This window comes from Balaenoptera acutorostrata, chromosome 15, assembly GCF_949987535.1.
Source record: "Balaenoptera acutorostrata chromosome 15, mBalAcu1.1, whole genome shotgun sequence".
NCBI classification, from domain to species: Eukaryota; Metazoa; Chordata; class Mammalia; order Artiodactyla; family Balaenopteridae; genus Balaenoptera; species Balaenoptera acutorostrata.
Window position 1 is genome coordinate 72,120,201 of NC_080078.1, and position 25,433 is coordinate 72,145,633.

Sequence of the window (25,433 nt, forward strand, 5' to 3'; positions counted from 1 at the left end):
CCAGGTCAGTCTCTTGCTTCTGGAATGTGCTTCAATAGCCTCTCTGAGTTTTGGCTTACTCATCTGTTAAATGAAGATACATATAGTATCACGCTTGCTGTGGTTGGAGAATGGGTTTGAGGCAAGTAAGAGTGGATGTGAGAAGACCAGCTTGGTGCAGGGGGTGGCTGTTGAGGTTTCTTAGGCAAGAGATGATGGTATTCAGAATGAGGATGGTGGCGCTGGAGATAAGAAAAGTACATGGATTGGAGAGAATTTTAGAGTGTAGAATCAGTAGGACTTGGTGACAACTGGATATAGAACGTGAGGTATCTTGGGCAACCCAGACTTCTGAGATAGGAAACACTTAGGGATGTTTTTGGAGGGAAGGAATTATTTTAAAAAAGAATTGCCTACTATTTCCACCATTCTCTTGTACGTTTGTTTTATTTGAATCTCCTCTCAACTCTATATCCTGATAAATTGAGTTTATGAGTTTGCAAAGTTGGGGTCCATGATGTAAAAGATGGAAGTTGACCAAAATTTAGCCTCCAGGAAGGGCCTGCAGAAGAACTGCCTCACTTCTGAAACTGTCCTTCTATAAGCACAACATTCCTGACCTTCCTTTGGAATCTCACTCCCTCTCTCTCCTCGATGCATCCAGCATGTCGGCTGGTATCTTTGCACACCCTGGATTTCACGATTTTGCTTCTCCTTCCTGAATTTCCTCTTCCTGTACCCTATCCACAGTCTATTCAAATTTGATCGATGGGTTAAAAATATTTGTGCACCCATAGATTTTGCTTTTTCTTTCCTCAGTGAACTCCCACATTCTGCTTCATACTTATCACCTATGATATTCTAATAATGATAGCTGACACTGAGTGTTTATTGACCACCAACCACCGTGATAGCATTTTAAAATGCATCTGGGCTTCCCTGGTGGCGCAGTGGTTGAGAATCTGCCTGCTAATGCAGGGGACACGGGTTCGAGCCCTGGTCTGGGAAGATCCCACATGCCGCAGAGCAACTAGGCCCGTGAGCCACAACTACTGAGCCTGCGCGTCTGGAGCCTGTGCTCCACAACGAAAGGCCACGATAGTGAGGCCCGTGCACCGCGATGAAGAGTGGCCCCCACTTGCCGCAGCTAGAGGAAGCCCTCGCACAGAAACGAAGACCCAACACAGCCAAAAATAAATAAATAAATAATAATTAAAATGCATCTTCTCATTAAACAATTTACAAACATTTTTATAAAGTTGATACTATGGGCATCGAAATTTTCCAAATGAGAATGAGACTCAGAGAGTCTAAATCACTTGCCTAAGATCACAGATAGTTAGTGCCAATCTATGCAATAGGAAAGACCCCATACTAAACATAGTCATAAAAAATGCTGAGGGGAAAGAAACTTTGAGATCCATTCATCTTATTTAATGGCATTAATTTATAGCATTAATGCTGTTGTACAGCACAAGAAAGAGAATCTTTGCATGTAAATGGCTCCATTAAATTCCAGTTTACTACTGTATGACAACATTGGTGGAGAAGGAAATAATGGAGTGTTTGAGCAAAAATGCTATTATGATATTGATTGGTATCTCCTCAAGGCCCCTTATGTAAGGATATATATGATACATACCTCTTCTAGTGTCTTTGATGAAAAATAGGTATACTTCTTTCTCTCAAGTAAGAGAACCTGCCACATGCCCCTTTTTGCCTTGGCTTCCAGGAAGCCCAAGAGGTATAGGTAATGTTCTATTTCATTAACCACCTATACTATTGGGTTGGCCAAACAGTTCATTTGGGTTTTTCTGTAACATCTTGCAGAAAAACCCGAACGAACTTTTTGGCCAAGCCAATATAACTCTGGCACAATGATAACCTTTCTACCACTAAGATTCTTGAGCTAAATAAACTTTTTATTTTAACTGAATATGTATATATGCATATTCATATGTACATGTACATACATACACACACACGCTAAAATGTTTATGTGTATGGATGTATATATGTATATACACACCTACGCTGAATTTGTACTCAAACACATACTCATGTTAGCAACACCTTCCTTTGAAAGTTGCTTAGGAATGTGCAAAGAGTTATCACACCTATTGTTTACTCCTCACAAAGACCCCAGTGAGTCTGGGAGGGCATATCTCATCCCCATTTGACAGATGGGGAAACTGAAGTTTAGGGTCAATATTCAGTTCATGTAGCTATAAAATGGCTTAAGCTCATGGATCCAGTTTCCAAATTCAGAGGTTTTCCCACTTTTTCACTATTTGGGAGCCAACTGGGCTGAAGTTCATGGAGACCCTCAGTTTGGAAGGGGCCTGATGAAGGCAGAAACCCTGCTATGTGGAAACTGAACTTTTTAGGGATGGGGGTCTGCAGCATTGATGCCTCAAGGCCCAGGCTGACAAGATTATCAGCTGTCAACATTTGGGTAACCTTCATTTCCTTCTCCAAATGAGTTTAAAGTATATTTTCATTGAAAGGAAAATGTTCTTGGTCCCTCGGCTCTCATACCATGATAATAAAATCTGTAGGAACTGTAAGTGAGTGAAAAAGCAACCTGGGAGAGCTCATCTTGGTATTTGTACAAGGTGACACTCAGAGAATTTCTCTCTACCCGGAAAGAGAATTTTGAGACCTAACAGGGATTCAGCAGAAATTCAGAGCTTTCAAGAGCAAGTGATGAGGCTCAAAGGGTAGAATGCAGCCCTGAAGGGAGACATACCCAAGGGGCTGGGTGATCCCCAGGAGACAAAATCCACCGAGGACTGGGAAGGAGGCCTGGGCGGGTAGATGGGGCACGGCACCCAGGCTCTGGGGACAGACAAGAACTGGGAGGGGACACTTAGCAGGCCAAAGTTTTCCAAAATGGTTACAGAAAGGTGTGATGATAACCCTGGGTTCTAAATGTCCATTTCTCAGTTTTCCTTTCCATTTTCGCAGAGCTAATAAATCACAGAAATATGTTCCTAACGTAGGACTATGGCAACAAGTCAGAAAAAGGCTGTATGGAGGCCTTTGATTCACAGTTTTCTGCTACCTTGGCTCAGCTACTGATGGGTAGGAGAGATCTAAGGTTTTCCAATGCCTCTCAACCACACTGCATGGTAGACTTTGAAGAACTACAGTCTTTTAAAGTGGAACAGTGTCACAGGGAGCGTTAGACATTTCTTGACCACATCTCCATGGAGGTAAAGCGAAAGCTGTTACTGAAATCCTTCCATCAGTATGAAGTAACTGAGATGCTATGAGATTTCATGGTGCTTCTGGCAGTCCATGCATGCACTGATTTCAAAGGAGTCACTTTGTGAGACCAATCATGAGGTAGTATACATGAAAACACCTTGCTTAGTGTGTGGGATGCAGCAGGTGCTCAAAAATAGAAAGTTCTCAGGATCTGTGATAGAAACTGCACAGGTGCTTCAAGAGTGAGTCTGGGTATTATGAGAATTTGAAGGAAAAGCTTAGGGTATAATGGGGAAGTGTGGTGGTCCTTAGGGATGTTCTCAAATATCCCAGTTCTCCCCCTGGGCACACAGTTGGAAGGCACTGCCTCATTCCTTTTTGAAGTTAAGCATGGCTGCATGACTAGTCTTGGCCAATGGAAAGTGCTGTGTATCATTCTGGGTGGAAACTTTTTAGAACCATTGCCTTGTTTGCCACATTTCTTTCCCTGCCTTGGTGATTATGGAAGCACATGTCAAGATGGACTTTCCGGGCTTCCCTGGTGGCGCAGTGGTTGAGAATCTGCCTGCTAATGCAGGGGACACGGGTTCGAGCCCTGGTCTGGGAAGATCCCACATGCCACGGAGCAGCTGGGCCCGTGAGCCACAGCTACTGAGCTTGCGCGTCTGGAGCCTGTGCCCCGCAACGGGAGGGGCCGCGATAAGTGAAAGGCCCGCGCACCGCGATGAAGAGCGGTCCCCGCACCGCAATGAAGAGTGGCCCCCGCTTGCCGCAACTGGAGAAAGCCCTCGCACGAACCGAAGACCCAACACAGCCAAAAATAAAATAAATAAATAAATAAAGTAGCTATAAAATTAAAAAAAAAAAATGTTTAAAAGTCAATTGCTTTAAAAAAAAAAAAAAAAAAAAAAGATGGACTTTCCAACTTAAGTCCCTGAGTAACTAGGATAAGCAGAGCCCTTCTGCTGGCCCATTTTGCACACGTAGAAAGGGTGGAAAATATTTTTTCTGGAATACACTGAGATTTCATGGTTGCTTGTTACTACAGCATAAATTAGTTTATCCTAACCAATATAAGAGTTTTCTTATAAACTCCCTCTGGAATACCTCAGACCCAAGCCATGTGATCTCCTGTGTGGTCTTAACTCTAACTCATTTGAGCTTCGGATTCCTGCACCTTCTCATTCCATGGCCCATCTGAGCTTTTTTCATGTGAACAGTCACTAAAGTAAAAACAGAATCAGGAAATGGGGTGGGGAGGGGCAAGATCATTCTCCAAAGACAAAATCAATTATATCAAAAGATTCAACAGGAACAGATGTCAGGCTTGGAACCACATATGAAAAGTTAAACTAAGAAAAATAAAGCTTGGGGTGGGGTTACAAAGCAATTGAGTCATGGGTGAATTAAGGCAGTCAACAGGTGCCACACAGACATGGTTCCTGAGGTCCTCCTAGGGAGTGATGTGCTTCTATGCGGAGTCTACAGGGCAAATTGGAACGTACCAGGTAAGGGTGCTTCAACCCTCCCCTCCCTCAAGAGAGGAGCTTCAGGAAAGCAGCAAAAAGGAAAAGAGAACTAGAACTACAACAACTGTGACGGATGCCTTATATGCATTGTCTCATTTGCTCTCCCCAAGTTTGGGGGAGGTGTATCATTAATCTCATTAGGTATCTTGAGATGTTAAGAAATCAGCTCAAGTTCACATACATGGGAACAGCCATAATTCAAAGCCAAGTCTGTCTGATGCCTGACTTTCAGTTCTGTCTACCCAACCATGCCTCAGTAAACCCATCCATGTGCAAATATTATTTTCACAGGGCTTGGACACAACTAAATATGGTTTCTTCCAATTCATTCAGAGACACAGAATTTTCCCTAACCCAGCTCTACCTAGATCGTCCCAACTCTTATAATGTGATTATGCTGCAAACACGAGGACTCATTCAAAATAGCATCTGCCTTCCAACTGTTCTTAAGAGGCAACTGAATTCAGGAGCTGCAAGAGGAAATGAAACACAGAGAGTGGTCACCCTTCTACTTCTCACTTCTCTTATTTAGCTCACCATTTGGAGGAGGCATCATGCAGGTTAAACGTGCCCCCACATGATGAAAAGGATATAGGAAGGAGTCTTCCCTCCGCATAAATAGAACAGGCACAACAGCACTGCCCAACAAAGGGTGGCTTCTGATGGATATTTGCATGAATCCGCCACACTTGTTTTGCATACAACCGTTAATTATGGTCCTTTCAACTTCACAATCGTGGCTAATGGTGGTGGGGATGCAGAGAACAGTAGATTCAGCAGACCTCATTCTGGGAAGAGTGGGAAAGAAACGATGCAAACCGCACCCACCCGCTGTTTACAACTGAGACAACTACTCTGGGTACCATTTGGAAGATCTGGAGGAAATCAAGGCTTCCCAGGAGCCTGGAGCTTGTGAAATGAGACAGCTGCGGAAAGTATTACTGCTATGATGGAAGGAAGGTCCTTTATGGCTCATCTTTCTATGAGGAAAATAGCCCAGAGCCGTATCTCTCATGCTGCACTGAATGGAAATTCAGACTTTACTCACACTTAATTTGTGCCTTTCAGTATTCAAGATCGTTTCTCATTTAATCCTCCTCAAAATGGTTGTGCGAAGTGTGTATTACTATTTCAATTCTATAAGTGAGGGAACTGAGACTCACAGACAACAAGAAACAGTCTGTACTCTCATTCATTCATTCATCAAATGATGACTGAGTTTCTACTGTGTGTTAAATATTGTACTCAGTAGGGAGAATACAGCAGCAAACAAGAGTTCCTGCCTCCTGGAGCTCTCAGTCTAATGAGAGAGTCATGCATTGCAAAAAACAAGTGCAATTAAAAATATGCACAATGGATGAGGGGCGGAGCCTCAGGCGCCACAGGATCGTGATGAGTTGTGGCAGGGATAAGGGAAGATAGGGGCGTCAGCTGCTTCTTCTAGACGCTAGGGAATGCAGCTGGACCTGGATCCAAAGCAGGCTCTCCATATCAACCAGGCCCGATGGACAAGGCCCAGCTGGAGGACCAAGTGGAGTGTGGAAGGGCAGCCACCCTGTGCCTTTGGATTGGAGAATTTAACCCATTTACATGTAAGGGTCTTGGTGCTCTGGCCGGGTGTCAGGCCTGAGCCTCTGAGGTGGGAGACCTGAGCTCACGACACTGGACCACCAGAGACCTCCTGGACCCACATAATATCAATCAGCGAGAATTCTCCCAGAGATCTCCATCTCAAGGTTAAGACCAAACTCCACTAAACGGCCAGCAAGCTACAGTGCTGGACACCCCATGCCAAACAACCAGCAAGACAGGAACACAACCCCACCCATTAGCAGAGAGGCTGCCTAAAATCATAATAAGTTCACAGACACCCCAAAACACACCACCATATGTGGCCTGCCCACCAGGAAGACAAGATCCAGCCTCCTCCACCAGAACAAAGGCACCAGTCCCCTCCACCAGGAAACCTACAACAACCTTACCCACTGGGGGCAGAAACCAAAAACAACGGGAACTACGAACCTGCAGCCTGTGAAAAGGACGCCACAAACACAGTAAGTTAAGCAAAATGATAAGACAGAGAAATACGCAGCAAATAAAGGAGCAAAGTAAAAACCCATCAGACCAAACAAATGAAGAGGAAACAGGCAGTCTACCTGAAAAATAATTCAGAGTAATGACAGTAAAGAGGATCCAAAATCTTGGAAATAGAATGGAGAAAATACAAGAAACGTTTAACAAGGACCTAGAAGGATTAAAGAGCAAATGAACAATTATGAACAACACAATAAATGAAATTAAAAATTCTCTAGAAGGAATCAATAGCAGAATAACTGAGTCAGAAGAACGGATAAGTGACCTGGAAGATAAAATAGTGGAAATAACTATCGCAGAGCAGAAAAAAGAAAAAAGAATTAAAAGAATTGAGGACAGTTTTAGAGACCTCTAGGACAACATTAAATGCACCAACATTCGAATCATAGGGGCCCCAGAAGAAGAAGAGAAAAAGAAAGGGACTGAGAAAATATTGGAAGAGATTATAGTTGAAAACTTCCCTAATAGGGGAAAGGAAACAGTCAATCAAGTCCAGGAGGCACAGAGAGTCCCATACAGGATAAATCCAAGGAGAAACACGCCAAAACACATTATTACTCAAACTATCAAAAATTAAATACAAAGAAAAAATATTAAAAGCAGTGAGGGAAAAGCAACAAATAACATACAGGGGAATCCCCATAAGGTCAACAGCAGCTCTTTCAGCAGAAACTCTGCAAGGCAGAAGGGAGTGGCAGGACATATTTAAAGTGATGAAAGGGAAAAACCTAAAACCAAGATTACTCTACCCAGCAAGGATCTCATTCAGATTCAACAGAGAAATTAAAACCTTTACAGACAAGCAAAAGCTAAGAGAATTCAGCACCACCAAACCAGCTTTACAACAAATGCTAAAGGAACTTCTCTAGGCAGGTAACACAAGAGAATGAAAACACCCACAAAAACAAACACAAAACAATTAAGAAAATGGTAATAGGAACATACATATCAATAATTACCTTAAATGTAAACGGATTAAATGCTCCAACCAAAAGACATAGATTGGCTGAATGGATACAAAAACAAGACCCATATATATGCTGTCTACAAGAGACCCATTTCAGACCTAGGGACATATACAGACTGAAAGTGAGGGGATGGAAAAAGATATTCCATGCAAATGGAAAACAAAAGAAAGGTGGAGTAGCAATTCTCATATCAGACAAAATAGACTTTAAAATAAAGACTATTACAAGAGACAAAGAAGGACACTACATAATGATCAAGGGATCAATCCCAGAAAAAGATACAGTAATTGTAAATATTTATAAACCCAACATAGGAGCACCTCAATACACAAGGCAAATGCTAACAGCCATAAAAGGGGAAATTGACAGTAACACAATCATAGTAGGGGACTTTAATACCCCACTTTCACCAATGGACAGATCATCCAAAATGAAAATAAATAAGGAAACACAAGCTTTAAATGACACATTAAACAAGATGGACTTAATTGATACTTATAGGACATTCTATCCAAAAACAGCAGAATACAGCTACTTCTCAAGTACTCATGGAACATTCTCCAGGACAGATCATACCTTGGGTCACAAATCAAGCCTTGGTAAATTTAAGAAAATTGAAATCGTATCAAGTATCTTTTCTGACCACAACACTATGAGACTATATATCAATTACAGGAAAAAAATCTATAAAAATTACAAACAAATGGAGGCTAAACAATATAGTACTAAATAAACAAGAGATCACTGAAGAAATCAAAGAGGAAATCAAAAAATATCTAGAAACAAAAGACAATGAAAAAACGACAATGCAAAACCTATGGGATGCAGCAAAAGCAGTTCTAAGAGGGAAGTTTATAGCAATACAATCCTACCTCAAGAAACAAGAAACATCTCAAATAAACAATATAACCTTACACCTAAAGCAATTAGAGAAAGAAGAACAAAAAACACCCAAAGTTAGCAGAAGGAAATAAATCATAAAGATCAGATCAGAAATAAATGAAAAAGAAAGGAAGGAAACAATAGCAAAGATCAATAAAACTAAAAGCTGGTTCTTTGAGAAGATAAACAAAATTGATAAACCATTAGCCAGACTCATCAAGAAAAAAAGGGAGAAGACTCAAATCAATAGAATTAGAAACGAAAAAGGAGAAGTAACAACTGACACTGCAGAAATACAAAGGATTATGAGATTACTACAGCAACTATATGCCAATAAAATGGACAACCTGGAAGAAATGGACAAATTCTTAGAAAAGCACCACCTTCCGAGACTGAACCAGGAAGAAATAGAAAAAATAAACAGAGCAATCACAAGCACTGAAATTGAAACTGTGATTAAACATCTTCCAACAACAAAAGCCCAGAACCAGATGGTTTCACAGGCGAATTCTATCAAACATTTAGAGAAGAGCTAACATCTTTCTTTCTCAAACTCTTCCAAAAAATATAGCAGAGGGAGGAGCACTCCCAAACTCATTCTACGAGGCCACCATCACCCTGATACCAAAACCAGACAAAGATGTCACAAAATAAAGAAAACTACAGGCCAATATCACTGATGAACATAGATGCAAAAATCCTCAACAAAATACTAACAAACAGAATCCAACAGCACATTAAAAGGATCATACACCATGATCAAATGGGGTTTATCCCAGGATTGCGAGGATTCTTCAATATACGTAAATCAATCAATGTGATACACCATATTAACAAATTGAAGGAGAAAAAACATATGATCATCTCAACAGATGCAGAAAAAGCTTTCGACAAAATTCAACACCCATTTAGGGCAAAAACTCTCCAGAAAGTAGGCATAGAGGGGACTTACCTCAACGTAATAAAGGCAATATATGACAAACCCACAACCAACATCGTTCTCAGTGGTGAAAAACTGAAACCGTTTCCCCTAAGATCAGGAACAAGACAAGGTTGCCCACTCACCACTATTATTCAATATAGTTTTGGAAGTTTTAGCCACAGCAATCAGAGAAGAAAAAGAAATAAAAGGAATACAAATCAGAAAAGAAGTAAAACTGTCACTGTTTGCAGATGACATGATACTATACATAGAGAATCCTAAAGATGCTACCAGAAAACTACTAGAACTAATCAATGAATTTGGTAAAATAGCAGGATATGAAATTAATGCACAGAAATCTCTTGCATTCCTATACACTAATGATAAAATATCTGAAAGAGAAATTAAGGAAACACTCCCATTTACCACTGCAACAAAAAGAATAAAATACCTAGGAATAAACCTACCTAAAGAGACAAAAGACCTGTATGCAGAAAACTATAAGACACTGATGAAAGAAATTAAAGGTGATACAAACAGATGGAGAGATATACCATGTTCTTGGATTGGAAGAATCAACACTGTGAAAACGACTATACTACCCAAAGCAATCTACAGATTCAGCGCAATCCCTATCAAACTACCAATGGCATTTTTCACAGAACTAGAACAAAAAATTTCACAATTTGTATGGAAACACAAAAGACCCAGAATAGACAAAGCAATCTTGAGAAAGAAACACGGAGCTGGAGGAATCATGTTCCCAGACCTCAGACTATACTACAAAGCTACAGTAATCGAGCCAGTATGGTACTGGCACAAAAACAGAAATATAGATCAATGGAACAGGACAGAAAGCCCAGAGATAAACCCACGCAGATATGGTCACCTTATCTTTGATAAAGGAGGCAAGAATAGACAATGGAGAAAAGACAGCCTCTTCAATAAGTGGTGCTGGGAAAACTGGACAGCTACATGTAAAAGAATGAAATTAGAACACTCCCTAACACCATACACAAAAATAAACTCAAAATGGATTAAAGACCTAAATGTAAGGCCAAACACTATAAAACTCTTAGAGGAAAACATAGAACACTCTATGACCTAAATCACAGCAAGATCCTTTTTGACCCACCTCCTAGAGAAATGGAAATAAAAACAGAAATGAACAAATGGGACCTAATGAAACTTAAAAGCTTTTGCACAGCAAAGGAAACTATAAACAGATGAAAAGACAACCCACAGAATGGGAGAAAATATTTGCAAATGAAGCAACTGACAAAAGATTAATCTCCAAAATATACAAGCAGCTCATGCAGGTCAATATGAAACGAACAAATAACCCAGTCCAAAAATGTGCAGAAGACCTAAACAGACATTTCTCCAAAGAAGATATACACATTGCCAACAAACGCATGAAAGGATGCTCAACATTACTAATCATTAGAGAAATGCAAATCAGAACTACAGTGAGATATCACCTCACATGGGTCAGAATGGTCATTATCAAAAAATCTACAAACAATAAATGCTGGAGAGGTGTGGAGAAAAGGGAACCCTCTTGCACTGTTGGTGGGAATGTAAATTGATACAGCCACTATGGAGAACAGTATGGAGGTTCCTTAAAAAACTAAAAATAGAACTACCATACAACCCAGCAATCCCACTACTGTGCATATACCCTGAGAAAACGATAATTCAAAAAGAGTCATGTATCACAATGTTTTTTGCAGCACTATTTACAATAGCCAGGACATGGAAGCAACCTAAGTGTGCATTGACAGATGAATGGATAAAGAAGATGTGGCACATATACAAAATGGAATATTACTCAGCTATAAAAAGAAATGAAATTGAGTTATTTGTAGTGAGGTGGATGGACCAAAGTCTGTCATACAGAGTGAAGTAACTCAGAAAGAGAAAAACACATACCGTATGCTAACACATATATATGGAATCTAAAAAAAAAGAAACAAAATGGTTCTGAAGAACCTAGGGGCAGGACAGGAATAGAGACGCAGATGTAGAGAATGGACTTTAGGACACAGGGAGGGGGAAGAGTAAGCTGGGATGAAGTGAGAGAGTGGCAGTGACATATATACACATTACCAAATGTAAAATAGATAGCTAGTGGGAAGCAGCCGCATAGCACAGGGAGTCAGCTCAGTGCTTTGTGACCACCTAGAGGGGTGGGATAGGGAGGGTGGGAGGGAGACGCAAGAGGGAGGGGATATGGGGATATATTTATACGTATAGCTGATTCACTTTGTTATACAGCAGGAACTAACACACCATTGTTAAGCAATTATACTCCAATAAAGATGTTAAAAAAATACACACAATGTTGTAAATAAAAAGAACAGGTTAACATATAGTGAGTACTGGTGTGGATGGCTCTTAGATAATATGATTGGAAAGTTCCCAAAGGATATGACATTGAAGATGAGGCCTGAAAACTGAGAATGTACTAGTTCTTCAAAGAATGAAGAAGAGAGACGTGGATAATATAGCAGCCTGCAAGAGGTCCCTGAAGTGAGAAAAATATCTTGGAATGTATGAGAAATAATGTCTTAGAAAATGGTCAAGAGAGGAGGGGTAGTTGAAATGTAGCAGGAATGGTCTAACTATATCTGGAGTACAATGCTAGGTTCTGATTACCCCTTTTTAAGGAAGGCATTGGAAAAAAGGAGTCTGTCTATGAGAGAACAGAATAAACAGGATGAAAGAGATACAGAAATCATGCCATATGAGAAATAGAAGTAATTGCATATTAAATATCAATGAGAGATGGCCTGGGTGGCCAGGGATGGTAGTTGATACTGTCGTATTTTCTCCAAAAGGCTGACATGGTAAAGAATGATTTGATTTGTTCCAATCAATACAAGTGTCCTAGAGTAGAGAGTTAAGGGGACAGAATTTGGCTTTATAGAAAGGAGAAAGTTCTAACAATTTTTCTTGTTCAACAAAGGAATCAACTCTTTCCCTCCAAAGAATTGCAGTGGTCAAGCTGCGGCTATATAATGCCTTGCCAAGAACACTTTATTAGAGATTTCTATGTTGGCTTCTGGTGTAGATTAGATGACACCTCAAAATCATCCAATTCTTAACCGCTATAGATCTGTAATATTGTTGTATCCAAAACAAATAGTTACAGTATGGCCTGATTCACAAGAAAGACAGATGCTGAGAATTCAGCACCAAAGGCAGTGCTTCAACAGGTGGGACTGACCTTGTTATCTGTAAGAAAGCATAAATGGGTTAATGGGATATTGGGTTGGCCCAAAAGCTCGTTTGGGTTTTTCCATAAGTTGCTATGGAAAAACCTGAACGAACTTTTGGGCCAACCCAATACTAATCTGATCAGAATTCCAAACGCAAGCACCTGTGAACAACTCACACTTCATGAAAGTGCGTGCGAGGACTCTGCGGACCATGCTTCATAATGGACATCATATCATACTCGGACCCTCCATGGTGTTTACGGGGCTGGATTAAATTATTCCACATTTACATAGTTCACTGTAGAGTTTACAAAATGTCTTTACTCCCATCCTAATAATAGTCAAGATTTAATGAGTGACCGCCACATTTCTAAACCTAATGACTAATTATTTGACACATTATTTTACTTATTTATTTTTGGTCTCTCCCCCACTAGAATGTAAATGCTATGAGGGCAGGGAGTTTTTGTCTGTTTGGCTTACTGCTTTATTCCCAGCACTCAAAAAAGGTACCTTTTTTAGGGGGTGGGGGGAACATAGAGTGTGTGCTTGCTAGATGTTTCCTTAATTAATTAATCAATCACATCTAACTCTTTTAATAGGTTACTTAAAAGTCACACAGTTACTAGGGTTTTGTGTATAGGCAGTCTGATTGTAAAGGCTGAATATTTAGCCACTCTGCTAAGCTGAAAAAACATCTTTACTATTCATAGAATAAATATATCTGAACCCTAAAATTCTCTTACCCTGTTTTGACTGAAACTTGGAGATGGGATTGGAAGCAAAGAAATTGACTGATAGTAAATCATTCAACCTTGCCCACAACCATCCTGCAACAAATGGCCATTTCTGCTTTCCTTTAATTTTTTAAACGTAATATAACTTTGCCCTAACCTTTGTTTTTGATCTTCTAGTGATATAGATTTGCTGAATTCTGGTTTTTACTTGACTCAAGACATTTTACCCCTTTATGAAGGGAGTAAAGCATCACTTAAAAAAAATATAGTGCTTCTGTTTTCCGGCTTGCATTATAGTTGCTGATTTTCATGTTTACTTATAGTTTCCTTTATTTCTCCCCCTTTTCTTTGCAGATTGTTGTCTTCTGGCTTTTCTATGATAGATTGGAAGGCTGCCTTTATGTTCCAAAAAAGTATACTTAAAAAAAATCTTAGTATCAAAATGAAAATAGTCATTAGCTATTCCATCCTGTCTAAAGTGGGAAAATTAGCAGATTTTTATTTACATTCATCAATCCTCCAACTCTTCCTTAGTTTTTGTTGACATAAGAGTGAATTACAGACCCAGATCACAACTGTTAACTTTTTACATTATACATCTTTTCTTCAAGTAATTGCTTTTAATATTAACCTCTCTGTAACATGTTTAGAGCAATTATTTAGCATTAATGTGATATTTAATTAGTTTCCATGCTCACTGTGGGTCTTTTTATTTCATATTTCTCTATTCTTGATTTCTTTATTTTGATTCATTGCTTGGTCAGTTGCTCTTTGAATGATTTATTAGAAGCAGGACCTGTGGGACCCTCAGGATGGTGAGAATGTCTTTCTGATGCATTTACACAAGAACAACAACTCGGCTGATAAGAAATTTGTGGGTTATAACATTTTCTCCTCAAAAATCCTCCAGGCTTAACTGCATTGTCTTCTGCCCTTTATGATATGGCAAAATCTGAGGGGGCCAAGCAGAGATGTGTTAGACCAAGAATGACTTTCCTGTTCCTGTGTCCCTTTCACCCAACTCTTTTCGGTAAAACTTAATACTACACAGTAATTTGAAATGGTGTGTGGTTTTTCTCTTGCTAGAAAAATACAGTACTCTGAGTGCCAGCTCCCACAGCTTTTTCCTCTCTGTTCCTGTGAGGCCGAATACACCCTCAAGATACCTGGCATAAGCACCCATCCAGTTCCATCCCTGCTCGTGTTCCATTACAGCAAACCTTAGTTCCCCAATGGGTGTACACATGGGGTGGGATCAGAGGCATGAGTAATTAAATGGCTTTGTTTCTCTCGGAAGCAGTAGTAGACACTGCTTCTTAGATGAGGTAGCTTCACAGTGGGGTGACTTTTTCCCAATGGCAAAACCGCATGTCTTGAAAACGGTTTCTATTATACGAAGTCTCCTGCCTCATCTGCTGTTCTTCTAGGACCTACCATGCTCAGGTTGGGGAAATCTCTGCTGGGGTCCATTTTCCAGTTTCCTGGGTTCTACAGACTTGGTCTGTTGCTGGGTTTTCAGGAGAATCTTGGTAGGAATGTGATAGCAGGTGAATTGAATGAAGCTACGACTCTGCTCCACAGCATGGAAACCCAACAGCACCACTTGATATGCTGCCAAGAGCAGGGAAGGCCATCCCTTCTCAGGGCTGTGCTGAACCAAGAAACTGGCTCATATGGGATGCAGAGAACCAAGAACAAGATGAGCTCCCAGATGCTTCTGGCCATCTTTATGTCTTCCTCCTCAATACCTCAGAGTGGTGCATGCAGAGGGAAGACCAGATGGACAGGTGGAAGGCAGTCTGGCTTCTTTTTGTAGTTTTATACTCTCTGTGAGGAATGTTGCTTGAACCAGTAATGAATGCAGAACTGAAATACCAATGTGGAATCTAAATGGGTAGGTGGACATTTTAAATGTTAATTAGTTTCTCAATCCAGGTTTCTCATAAGGTAATGACTGCCACTGACAGACTAGACTACCTTTGCCACAGGCTGTTCTGTAAGAATTTCACCAAATCTTGCTTCTGTCTCAGCTTTCCCTTCTCCAGTGAGCGAAACACTGTGGAACATGGCACATAAGATTCCCTTACATTTATAGAAGCTCTTTGAGGGCACATACTACATAATCTTAATATGAACTATCAGGTCTAGCAAATGTCACTGTTCATTATCTATTTGTTGGATGAAATATGGCAACCTGAAACATGTCCACAAAAGCAGCCTAGATGGAAAATACTTGAGTATAAGAGGAACTTAAAGATAGTTAGCTTGCAGAACGTAAGACCAGATGGGTGTGTGTGTATAGAGGGGAAGTGAATGGTGGAAAAGTTCTTATGTAACTGAAAAAAAATACCACCTGAGAAGGTGATTGCACTGGTTCTATTGGGACCTAAAAGTATGGATCAAGAGCAATGGGTAGAAGCTACAATAAACGATATATTTAAGTCAGTTAAAAAAAAAGCTTTCTTAGAGCCACAGCCTCCATAAAGATCAGCAAAGTTACCACATAAAGAAGTGAGTTCTCTGTCATTGGAGGTATTCAAGAATAAGCACTAACGTCACCAAATAAATGCTGGAGAGCATGTAGAGAAAAGGGAACCCTCCTACCCTGTTTGTGGGAATGTAAATTGGTGCAGCCACTATGGAGAACAGTATGGAGGTTCCTTAAAAAACTAAAAATAGAGTTGCCATATGATCCAGCAATCCCACTCCTGGGCATATACCCTGAGAAAACCTTAATTCAGAAAGATACCTGCATCCTAATGTTGATAGCAGCACTATTTACAATAGCCAAGACATGGAAGCAACCTAAATGTTCATCATTTGAATGGATAAAGAAGATGTGGTATATATGTATATGTGTATATATATACACAATGGAATACTACTCAGCCATAAAAAAGAATGAAATAATGCCATTTGCAGCAACATGGATGGACCTAGAGATTATCATACTAAGTGAAGTAAGTCAGAAAGAGAAAGACAAATATCATATATTACTTATATGTGGAATCTAAAAAAATGATACAAATCAACTTATTTACAAAACAGAAATAGACCCATAGACATAGAAAACAAACTTATGGTTACCAAAGAGGAAAGGGGTTGGAGGAGTTTGGGATTAACAGATACATAACTATATATAAGACAGATAAACAACAAGGTGCTACTGTATATTGCAGGGAACTATTTACAATATCCTGTAATAAACCATAATGAAAAAGAATATGTATATACAACTGAATCACTTTGCTGTACACCAGAAAGTAACACAACATTGTAAATCAACTATACTTCAATTTAAAAAAAAGAATAATCATTAACATCAGTTAACTGTGATATTGTAATATTGACTGAAGCACTGTTTTGTATGTAGGGGAGGGAGGGAGATATTGGATGACCTTTCAGATCCTTTACAGCCTTGTGATTTTGTAATGTTATGACTGGCACGCCTCAATAACCAAAAAAATATTTGACACAAAAAGGTTACCTTGTCTTTGGGAGAAAAATACTTTCTTATGTGACTAACGGTAATGACAAAGGGGTTAGCAGTCACTGATTAACTAAAACATGTTTAGTGCATTAATAGATATCAAATTTATAGGTATTCTTTTATAGATGAGGAAATTAAGACTCAGATCTGCATATGATTTGCCCAAGTGAAACACCTTTCTATCCTCTAATACAGGGGTCTCAGAATTTTTTTCTGTAAAGGGCCATATAGTAAATATTTTAGGCTTTATGCAGCATAGAGTCTGTCTCAACTATTCAAGTGTACTGCTGTAGAATCAAAGCAGTTACAGACCATGGAAATGAATAGGTGTCACTGTATTCAAAACAAAAAACAAAAACCAACAACAACCCTTTACTCACAAAAAAAGGCATGGGTCAGGATGATTTGGTCCACGGGCCTTAGTTTGTCAACCTCTGCTCTAAAGCCATGCTGCCTTCTCATTTAAGAATGGAAAAACAAGGCAAGAAATGGCCTCCATGTGGCCATACTTACTCCATTTGCTTTGCTGAGTGCCTGGAAGTAGATGCTGTAGCTTTTCAGAGGGGAAAGAGGTGGGTTCCAGTAGCCATTGTATGTCTTGTTGTCACCCACTGTAAATGGCTGGGTGACAGGCAGGTTGGCAGGCTTCAACTCAGCAGCAAAGTAGTGTAGAGAATCGAGGCTGGAGGCATTCCTATAGCTCACCGGCACCGAAAAGCACTCAATGATGTCAGCTGCCCTCCGTGACTTCTGAAGTCGCTCCTCCTTGACAACCAGCTGATAAACACTGGACAGGAAAGAGGAGAGGCAGATGAGCAACTGCCTGGAGGGATGAACTTTTACTTATCATCGTCACTTCTGTCTGCAACTTAAACCTCCCTCCTGAGCTTCAGACTTACAAACCCGCTGCTTTGTAGAAACAGATTTCCATTTAGATGTTTCAAAGCCAGCTCACACTGCATATGTCCAAAAATGCAACTCAGTTTCAACCCCTACAAACCTGTATGCTCCTCCTTCTACATTTCTTTCCTTAGTGAGGGTAGCATTACTCGTCAAGTGGCCAGATCTTGAATACAGGGCTCATTCTCATTTCCTGCATCCTTGGTTTGCACTCTGCTTTAATCAACAAGCTCTGTTGACTTGACATCAGCCATCTGAACCTGCCCCTCCCTTTTTTCCTCCTCCCATCAAATTGTTGAGGTTGGGCACTTCCCCACCTCTTAGCTGAACTCAGCTAGTCTCTTTGCCTCTAACTGATTGGATCAACTCACCAGTCAATCCACTGATCTTCCTAAACATAAACATTGTCCCTCTTCAAGCACTTTCATAGCTTCTCCATTATTTAAATGAGACAATCGAGACTCCTCATCCTGACCTTTGGGGCACTTTGTGTCTGGCTTCTAGTCTACCCCTCAGAGAGTCTTATGGTAAACCCCTCATTGCAGCTGCTGCAGACCCCATGCTATTGCACAAACCTCCTTTGGATCCCAGCCTATTCCATCACCAGTTCGCGTTTCCTCCATCTGCAATGCCCTCTCATTCAACTTCTGCCTGTGGAAGCCTTTCTCTAAAGGCTAAGCCTATCTTTCATCTCCTCTATGAAGCCGGTATAGATCCTCCAAATCTGAATGACTTTCCCCCTACTCGGCTCCCCAAGTTAACTGCTCGTTAATGGCTATCTGCTCAGGACGGCAATAACATAAGCACGGAACTGCTGTTTCTAGGTCTAGACTGTGACCTTTTAGGCAGTGGAAGTTGTGGCTTAGTTATCTCTGTATCACTCTCCTCCATCCACATACTGCTTAGCAGGTTGCCTGATACCTATATAGTGATCAGTGAATGCTTGTTCAAATGGACCAAATTGAACTAAAATTGAAAATAAGCATGAAACCCAACCTGACAGGATGCAGAAACCCTAATCAAGATAAACAGTGATTCTTCTGAGCTCCTGTCTAGTGATCTCACACATTCCCTTCAACTTAGAAGGACTGTAAGAAGGTGTTAGTGTGTGAAGAGAGATGACCGAGCCTTTTTAAAACACCAACTGTATGCCAAATGTGTAGGCTCCTTTTATAAAAGTTATCCTAAATTTTGTGACTTTTGATAACATTTTACTATCTCTTCAAATGCCCACAGTTTGTAGTTCTCTTGAATAAATGCCTTTTTTTTTTTTTTTTTTAGAAGATCTTTACTGTACATATCTCTGGGACTCATGATTTAAGCCAATTATCCAAAGAGTACCTCCAGGAACTTTTGCAAATTAATGAAGTGACTGCAGCAATGGCCTCAAACCAGTCATTTAAAGATGGCACAGTGAACGAACACACGGTTTATAAAAATGGAACGTGGTGAGTGCTACCATTCTTCGGTCAGACTACCCATCTAAAGACACTTGGTTAAGAAGCACAACTTGGTGAAGACAGAGGTACAGGATTATTTAATTAGGGAAAAAAGGCTACAGAGGGACTGACCCAAGGAAACATGACACAATCAATAGGTCAAGTCTTCCCCTGGATCTCCTTGAGCATGGGGATGGTCAGCAATGCGGATGGGAAACAAATGGGCATGCGAGTGCTGCCCCTGGATGAGTGATACGTGAGTGGAGGTGAGCAACAGCTCAATGAGATGCCTGCTATCTGCTGTGCACATCTGAACAAGAACTCAACAGCCCAGAGTGCATGACATGTGAGTGAATGCGGCCAACCTCTCTGGGAGCACGAACTACATCTGAGGGTGAACGATGTCCAAATGAGGATCTGTAGGACCTGGGTGTCTGAAAGCTGAGCGAACGTGTATACTCTCTGATTGAGTGGGTGTAACATCCAGACAAATGTGAACCTGAGTGTTTGGACACCTAAATAAGTGTGTATGAAATCTGAGTGAGTGTCTCCAACAGCCCAAAGTGTGTGTATGTATTTGTGTGTGTGTGAGACATCCATATGTGTACATAAAACTGAAGTCAACAAATAATTAAATTAAATTACGACTTTAATATTCATCCTATGCTCAACTCTGAGGTCCTTTTCAATGGTACCATCACTATGGTTATCAGGACAGTTAAGCTCAAAACAGTCCCTGAAAAACAGCACAAAGACCCAAGTCCCAAACTGAGGTCATGGGGTGAGAGTGGAGGAGCACCTATGCCAGTTTCCAGGACCTGTATTACTTTACATATAACAAGAATCTCGAGTAAAACTTAATCTGGCTAGTGTGCTAAGGACTACTTGCTGAGGGTCCATTACTCATGTGACTCTAATCTATGAGGGGAAGGGCAGAAAGGAATTAAGAGAAAAGGAGCAACAGTCTCTTGGGTTCACCTATCCATGCTTGCAATAGCACCTACAATACTCTACACTGGGCTTGGGGGGCACTCAACCGATCCAGCCCTCCTGCCCTCTTGACCAGGTCGGCAGGGACCAACAGCTTCATCCCTAGAATCAGGACGTTGAAAAGAGCTGTGGGTCCCTGCTTTCCCCTGAGGCCCAGCCTATCCCTAATCACCACTTGGGTTAATCCCACCCACACGAGAAGAACTCTGTCTCTGTTTCTCAGCCCAGAACTCTCATGCCACCCTTGAATCCTTCTGTCATCCTTACCCCAAAACCTTGGGAGTTTCACTGGGGCTGGATTCCACTCCCTAGAATCATGCTGTTGTCCCTGTCCCTCCGATAATGGGATGGATCAAGAAGAGTCACAAAGGGGCTTCCCTGGTGGCTCAGCTGTTCAGAGTCCGCCTGCCAGTGCAGGGGACACAGGTTCGAGCCCTGGTCCGGGAAGATGCCACATGCCGTGGAGCAACTAAGCCCGTGCGCCACAACTACTGAGCCTGCGCTCTAGAGCCCATGAGCCTAGAGCCCGTGCTCCGCAACGGGAGAGGCCACCGCAGTGAGAGGCCCGTGCACTGCAACGAAGAGTAGCCCCTGCTCGCTGCAACTAGAGAGAGAAAGCCCACGCAGCAACGAAGACCCAACGCAGACAAACGATAAACAAAAATAAAAATAAAAAATAGAAGAGTCACAAGGCTGGTCTGAGGGCTGCCCATGAGTGGCATGAGATTCTGCAGTCATGGACAGCCAAGCAGTGGGGTCTTCATTGAGCTCTGACACGTGAATGCTGCCAAGGGCTACAGAGAGAGGTAAATCATCTCTCCAGGGGTCAGCCTGCGACCCCACTGCCCCCTCCTCCCCACCAATCTGATTACTGAGGACTCACTTGTCAATTCAACCAAACTCAGCAGCCAGATTACAGATGAGGAAGCTGAGGCTGAGAGGCTAAGTGCTGCACGGGTGTCAAACTGCAGCAAGAGTAGAAATCCAGACTCACAGTCAGTTCAGTATCCTTTCATTTTCTCTACCTTCCTTCTTCTTCCATAAGCCAACAAAATGTGCAGAGGGGCTTCCAAGCATTTTTTTGTTTTGTTTTGCTTGGCAGATGAAATTGCATAGCTCTATTCCACCCAGCCTCGTCTGAAATCACAAAGACTAGCAAAGGGTATTTTTTGGGTTAAACTGTGTTGTCAACATATGGTTCACATACAGTTGGGATCAATGTGCCAGAGCACACCCAGCAGCTTCCTGAGGCCCACTGTGTCTGTAGTCTGTCCATTCAGAGGCAAATCTACAATTGCAGCCAGAAAGCTGTAAACCATTTCGTCATATAAATCTTTTTTTGCCAGGGAATGCAGCCTTTCTCAAAGATCTGGGAGCTCTGACTAAGGGGAAGGAGGTAAGAAATGGCTGAGCAAGTTATGCGACTTTCCTGTCCCTGAAATACATACTGTAGGAAGCGGTGGGAGAAAAACGAGAGAGGGGGCATTATTTTTGTTTCTGAGGTAACTTCATTCTCATCATCATTCTCTTGAAAATATATTTATCGAAGCTCTTTTCAGCTCTCTGGTGATGATTAAATCATACCTAAATGAGACTACCCACTCCCCCCTACCAAGTCATTATCTCTAGTGCAAAATAAGTGGTTAGAATAAACTATTCAGGATCATTTGTAAAGAGACAGGATTTTTTTAAGTAGAAAATTCCTGATAGTACGAGAATAACTTATTCTTTTCTACGTTTACCTCACAACATACAACATTTACTCATACATCTCCCCCTCCTGTGATACCTTCTCTATTTCTCCCAATGAGAAGGTGGACATTTATGACCACATTTTCTGCATAATTTATTATAAGGGTCTCTTCTTTCAGGACCCTGAAAGCTAGGCTGCAACCTCACCTCAATGCATAAGGCCAAGGGGCACTTGTACCTCTTTCACCTCCTTAGCTTTGGTTCCCTCACCGTCAATGTCCATTGTTCATCCTCTTTCTACAGTGACTGATACCCCCCTCCCCTCTCCTCCCGGACTTTTCAGACCCAGGCTTGCCAGCAACTTCTATATTTTAGTTTCAGTGTCTCCTGAGACAAGAATACTCTACTCTGGTCCCAAGTCCAAGACCCCAGCTCAAAGAGGTCAATAGCCTTAGATGCCTTTAAGAGCAAAACCTGCAGGAACCTCTGCAGGCTTTGGAAGAACCCTGCCACTGGACCCTCATGCCTCCTCTGCTTTCCGAATTAATGGTTTAGATGATGACTCATGCTTCTCTGACCAGGTACCACTGAGGGGCACCAGGGACCTATCAGACCCATGCCTCCATCATAGACACATCCTGTGGCACCCTTTCTATATCCAGGGAAGATGTTTCCAGCCAGAGGCTATATCCATTCAGAATGTTGAAGTCAGCAGACAGACGGAGGGTATGCTGCCCAACTTCAGAAAGTGGCATATTTGAGCCAATGTTCTCCCAGAAATAGGTTTGTCTTAGTTCAAGTTCTTCTAGAAACAGACCCTCAGCCAAAGTTTCAATGCAAATAATCTGTTAAAGAAGTGGCCCCAGGAGAAACCAGTAAGGGAGTGAGGGAAGAGGAGAGAAGAGGGCAGAAGCTAAGTAAGAATATGATTTCAAGGCAAGGTCCCAGACTCAATCTGATCCCATAGGGAGCTCTGGAGCATAAATTGTACCCCACAGTTTGTCTTATCTCAAGCCAAGGGTGTTTGAGCCTCTGATACCAATCAGTTATTGGTTATGGACCCTCCTGCAGAGACAAACTCCCAGGTACTGCCAACTTTGTGGATCTAACAAGGTGGCTCTGGTAGCCTAACGGCAACCCTTCAAAGATGGTCACGGTCAAGGGCCATTTGCATCAAAGCAGATAGAATCTGGAGGATGGGCACATTGCAGGAAAGGGGAGATGAGGGGATCTGTATGGGCACCAACAGTTCCCCTACAGGGCACCTATGACCAATGACCACATGGGACTTTCATAAGAGCAGAGATCCAGTTAGGCAAAGTATTTTTCAACCTTTGTTTTCAGCCCAACTCTGCTGAGGCATATGGTAACAGTCCATCAATCACAGTGACTTCTCCTATAAAATATCTAAGTAAGAGTAAAATAAAAATAGTTTTAAGTCCAGTGGAAGCCCCATCAGGCAGCTCGCACATCCTTTGGTGGCCCCACTGATCACTGAGCACACCCCTTGCTCGCAGGCACCACAAGATGTTCGAGGTTCACCTGTGCTCTCCTTCCCTGGAACCATAATCAGGCACTTCTGGGCACCAAGTAAGCTCATTGTACTGTTAAACAATTGCTTCTATGCCCTTTAACTGGACAGAATTAAGGAATACAGTTTTTAATTGAAGTATAGTTGATTTACAATTTTGTGTTACTTTCAGGTGTGCAGCAAAGTGATTCACTCATACATATGTGTGTGTGAATTCTTTTTCAGATTCTTTCCCATTATAGGTTATTACAAGATACTGAATATAGTTCCCTGTGCTATACAGTAGGACCTTGCTGTGAAATACCTTTTTAAACATCATAAGTTCATACTGATTAGTTCATACTGGTATTGCCAATTCAAATCCAGTAATACAAGATCTTCTTTACCTTTCCCATATTTGTTTTTCCAAATTCCTACACCAAGAACCCTCATTTTCAATATCAATATTTTACTCATATACATTGTCACATGACACACACGAAATAGTTTCACAATTAACTCATCAACACTACAACCAACCTCAAAACTTATAAGTACAGTTCAAGATTTCTAACTGCCCTGCTCTAGTTCCCTCCCAGATGGTTCAGTCCTAAAGTCATTAGACAGGGCAGAGAAAGCAGGCATCTGTACATAATGGGGGAAGCCATGGTGGCCCAGAGTAGGGAGTGGAAGCCCACCCAGAATCCCTGAGTCTGTTCCTGGAAGAACCCAACCTAAAATAACCTCTATATGCCTCAACTTCCTCATATTTAAAAATCAGGGTGTGGGCCTTCTTGAATGGTGGAGTGAGGAGCTCAGCACATTCTCTCTCCAAAGAGCAATGATTAAACTGAACAGTATTGGCGACAATAACAATTTTAGTAGTGACTGGAGGAAAATTTATAGCTTTAAATAACTGTTAGAAAAGAAGAAAGATCTCAAATCATTAATCTAAGTATCTACCTTAAGACAGTAGAAAAATAAGAGCAAACTAAACTCTAAATAGGCAGAAAGGAAACAAGAATAAAAATTAGAGTGAAAATCAATGTAATAGAAGACATAAAAATAAGAGTGAAAAATCAATGAAACAAAAGTTGGTTTTTGAAAAGATCAACATAATTGGTAACTCTTTCTCTACACTGATCCAAAGACAAAGAGCTATGACATAAAGTAACAAAATCAAGGATGAAAGAGGAGGCATCACTACTGAGCCTATAGAAATTTTAAAAATTATAAGGGAATGCTATGAAAAACTTTATGCCAAATAATAGACAACATAGATGAAATAGATAAATTCGCAGAAAGACAACTGGCCAAAACTGACTCATAAAAAAATAGAAAATTTCAATATACTCATAACCAGTAAAATAATTGAATTAGTAATTAAATTCTTCCCTCAAAAAGCCCCAGCCCATATGGCAAATATTAAAACAATAAATAGTTCTGATATCCAGAAAATAGGAAATTCATCCTGACTCATTCTGTGAGGCCCTGATATCAAAACCAGAGTAATACATTACAGTGAAAGTAAACTACAGCATTATCCTTCATGAACATAGATCTAAAAAATATTTAACCAAATATTAGCAAACTAAATCTAGCAACATATGAAAAAGATTGTACATCATGACTAAGTGAGATTTATTCCAGGAATGCAAGGTTGATTTAATATCCAGAATCAATTAATGCAATACACCATATTTTTCAAATAAAGGGAAGAAACATCAAGATAATTTCAACAGGTTCAGAAAAAATATTTGAAAAAAATCCAAGGCATATTTATGATAAAAAGTACTAACAAACTAGGAATAGAAAAAAAAAAACTTTCTGAATTTGGTAAGTCCATCTACAAAATACATAAAACTAACAT

At 40.8% G+C, this 25,433-nt stretch overlaps 1 protein-coding gene across 2 annotated transcripts in view; it reads right to left on the reverse strand.

Annotated features, from left to right (window-relative positions):
* Window positions 1-25,433, reverse strand: part of PTPRT (protein tyrosine phosphatase receptor type T) — an 803,133-nt gene that overhangs the window by 221,439 nt on the left and 556,261 nt on the right. For both annotated transcript variants that reach the window (XM_057529518.1, XM_057529519.1), the window contains exon 11: window positions 17,546-17,819. In XM_057529518.1, coding sequence (XP_057385501.1) covers window positions 17,546-17,819 — 274 coding nt within the window. The remainder of the gene's footprint in view (window positions 1-17,545; window positions 17,820-25,433) is intronic.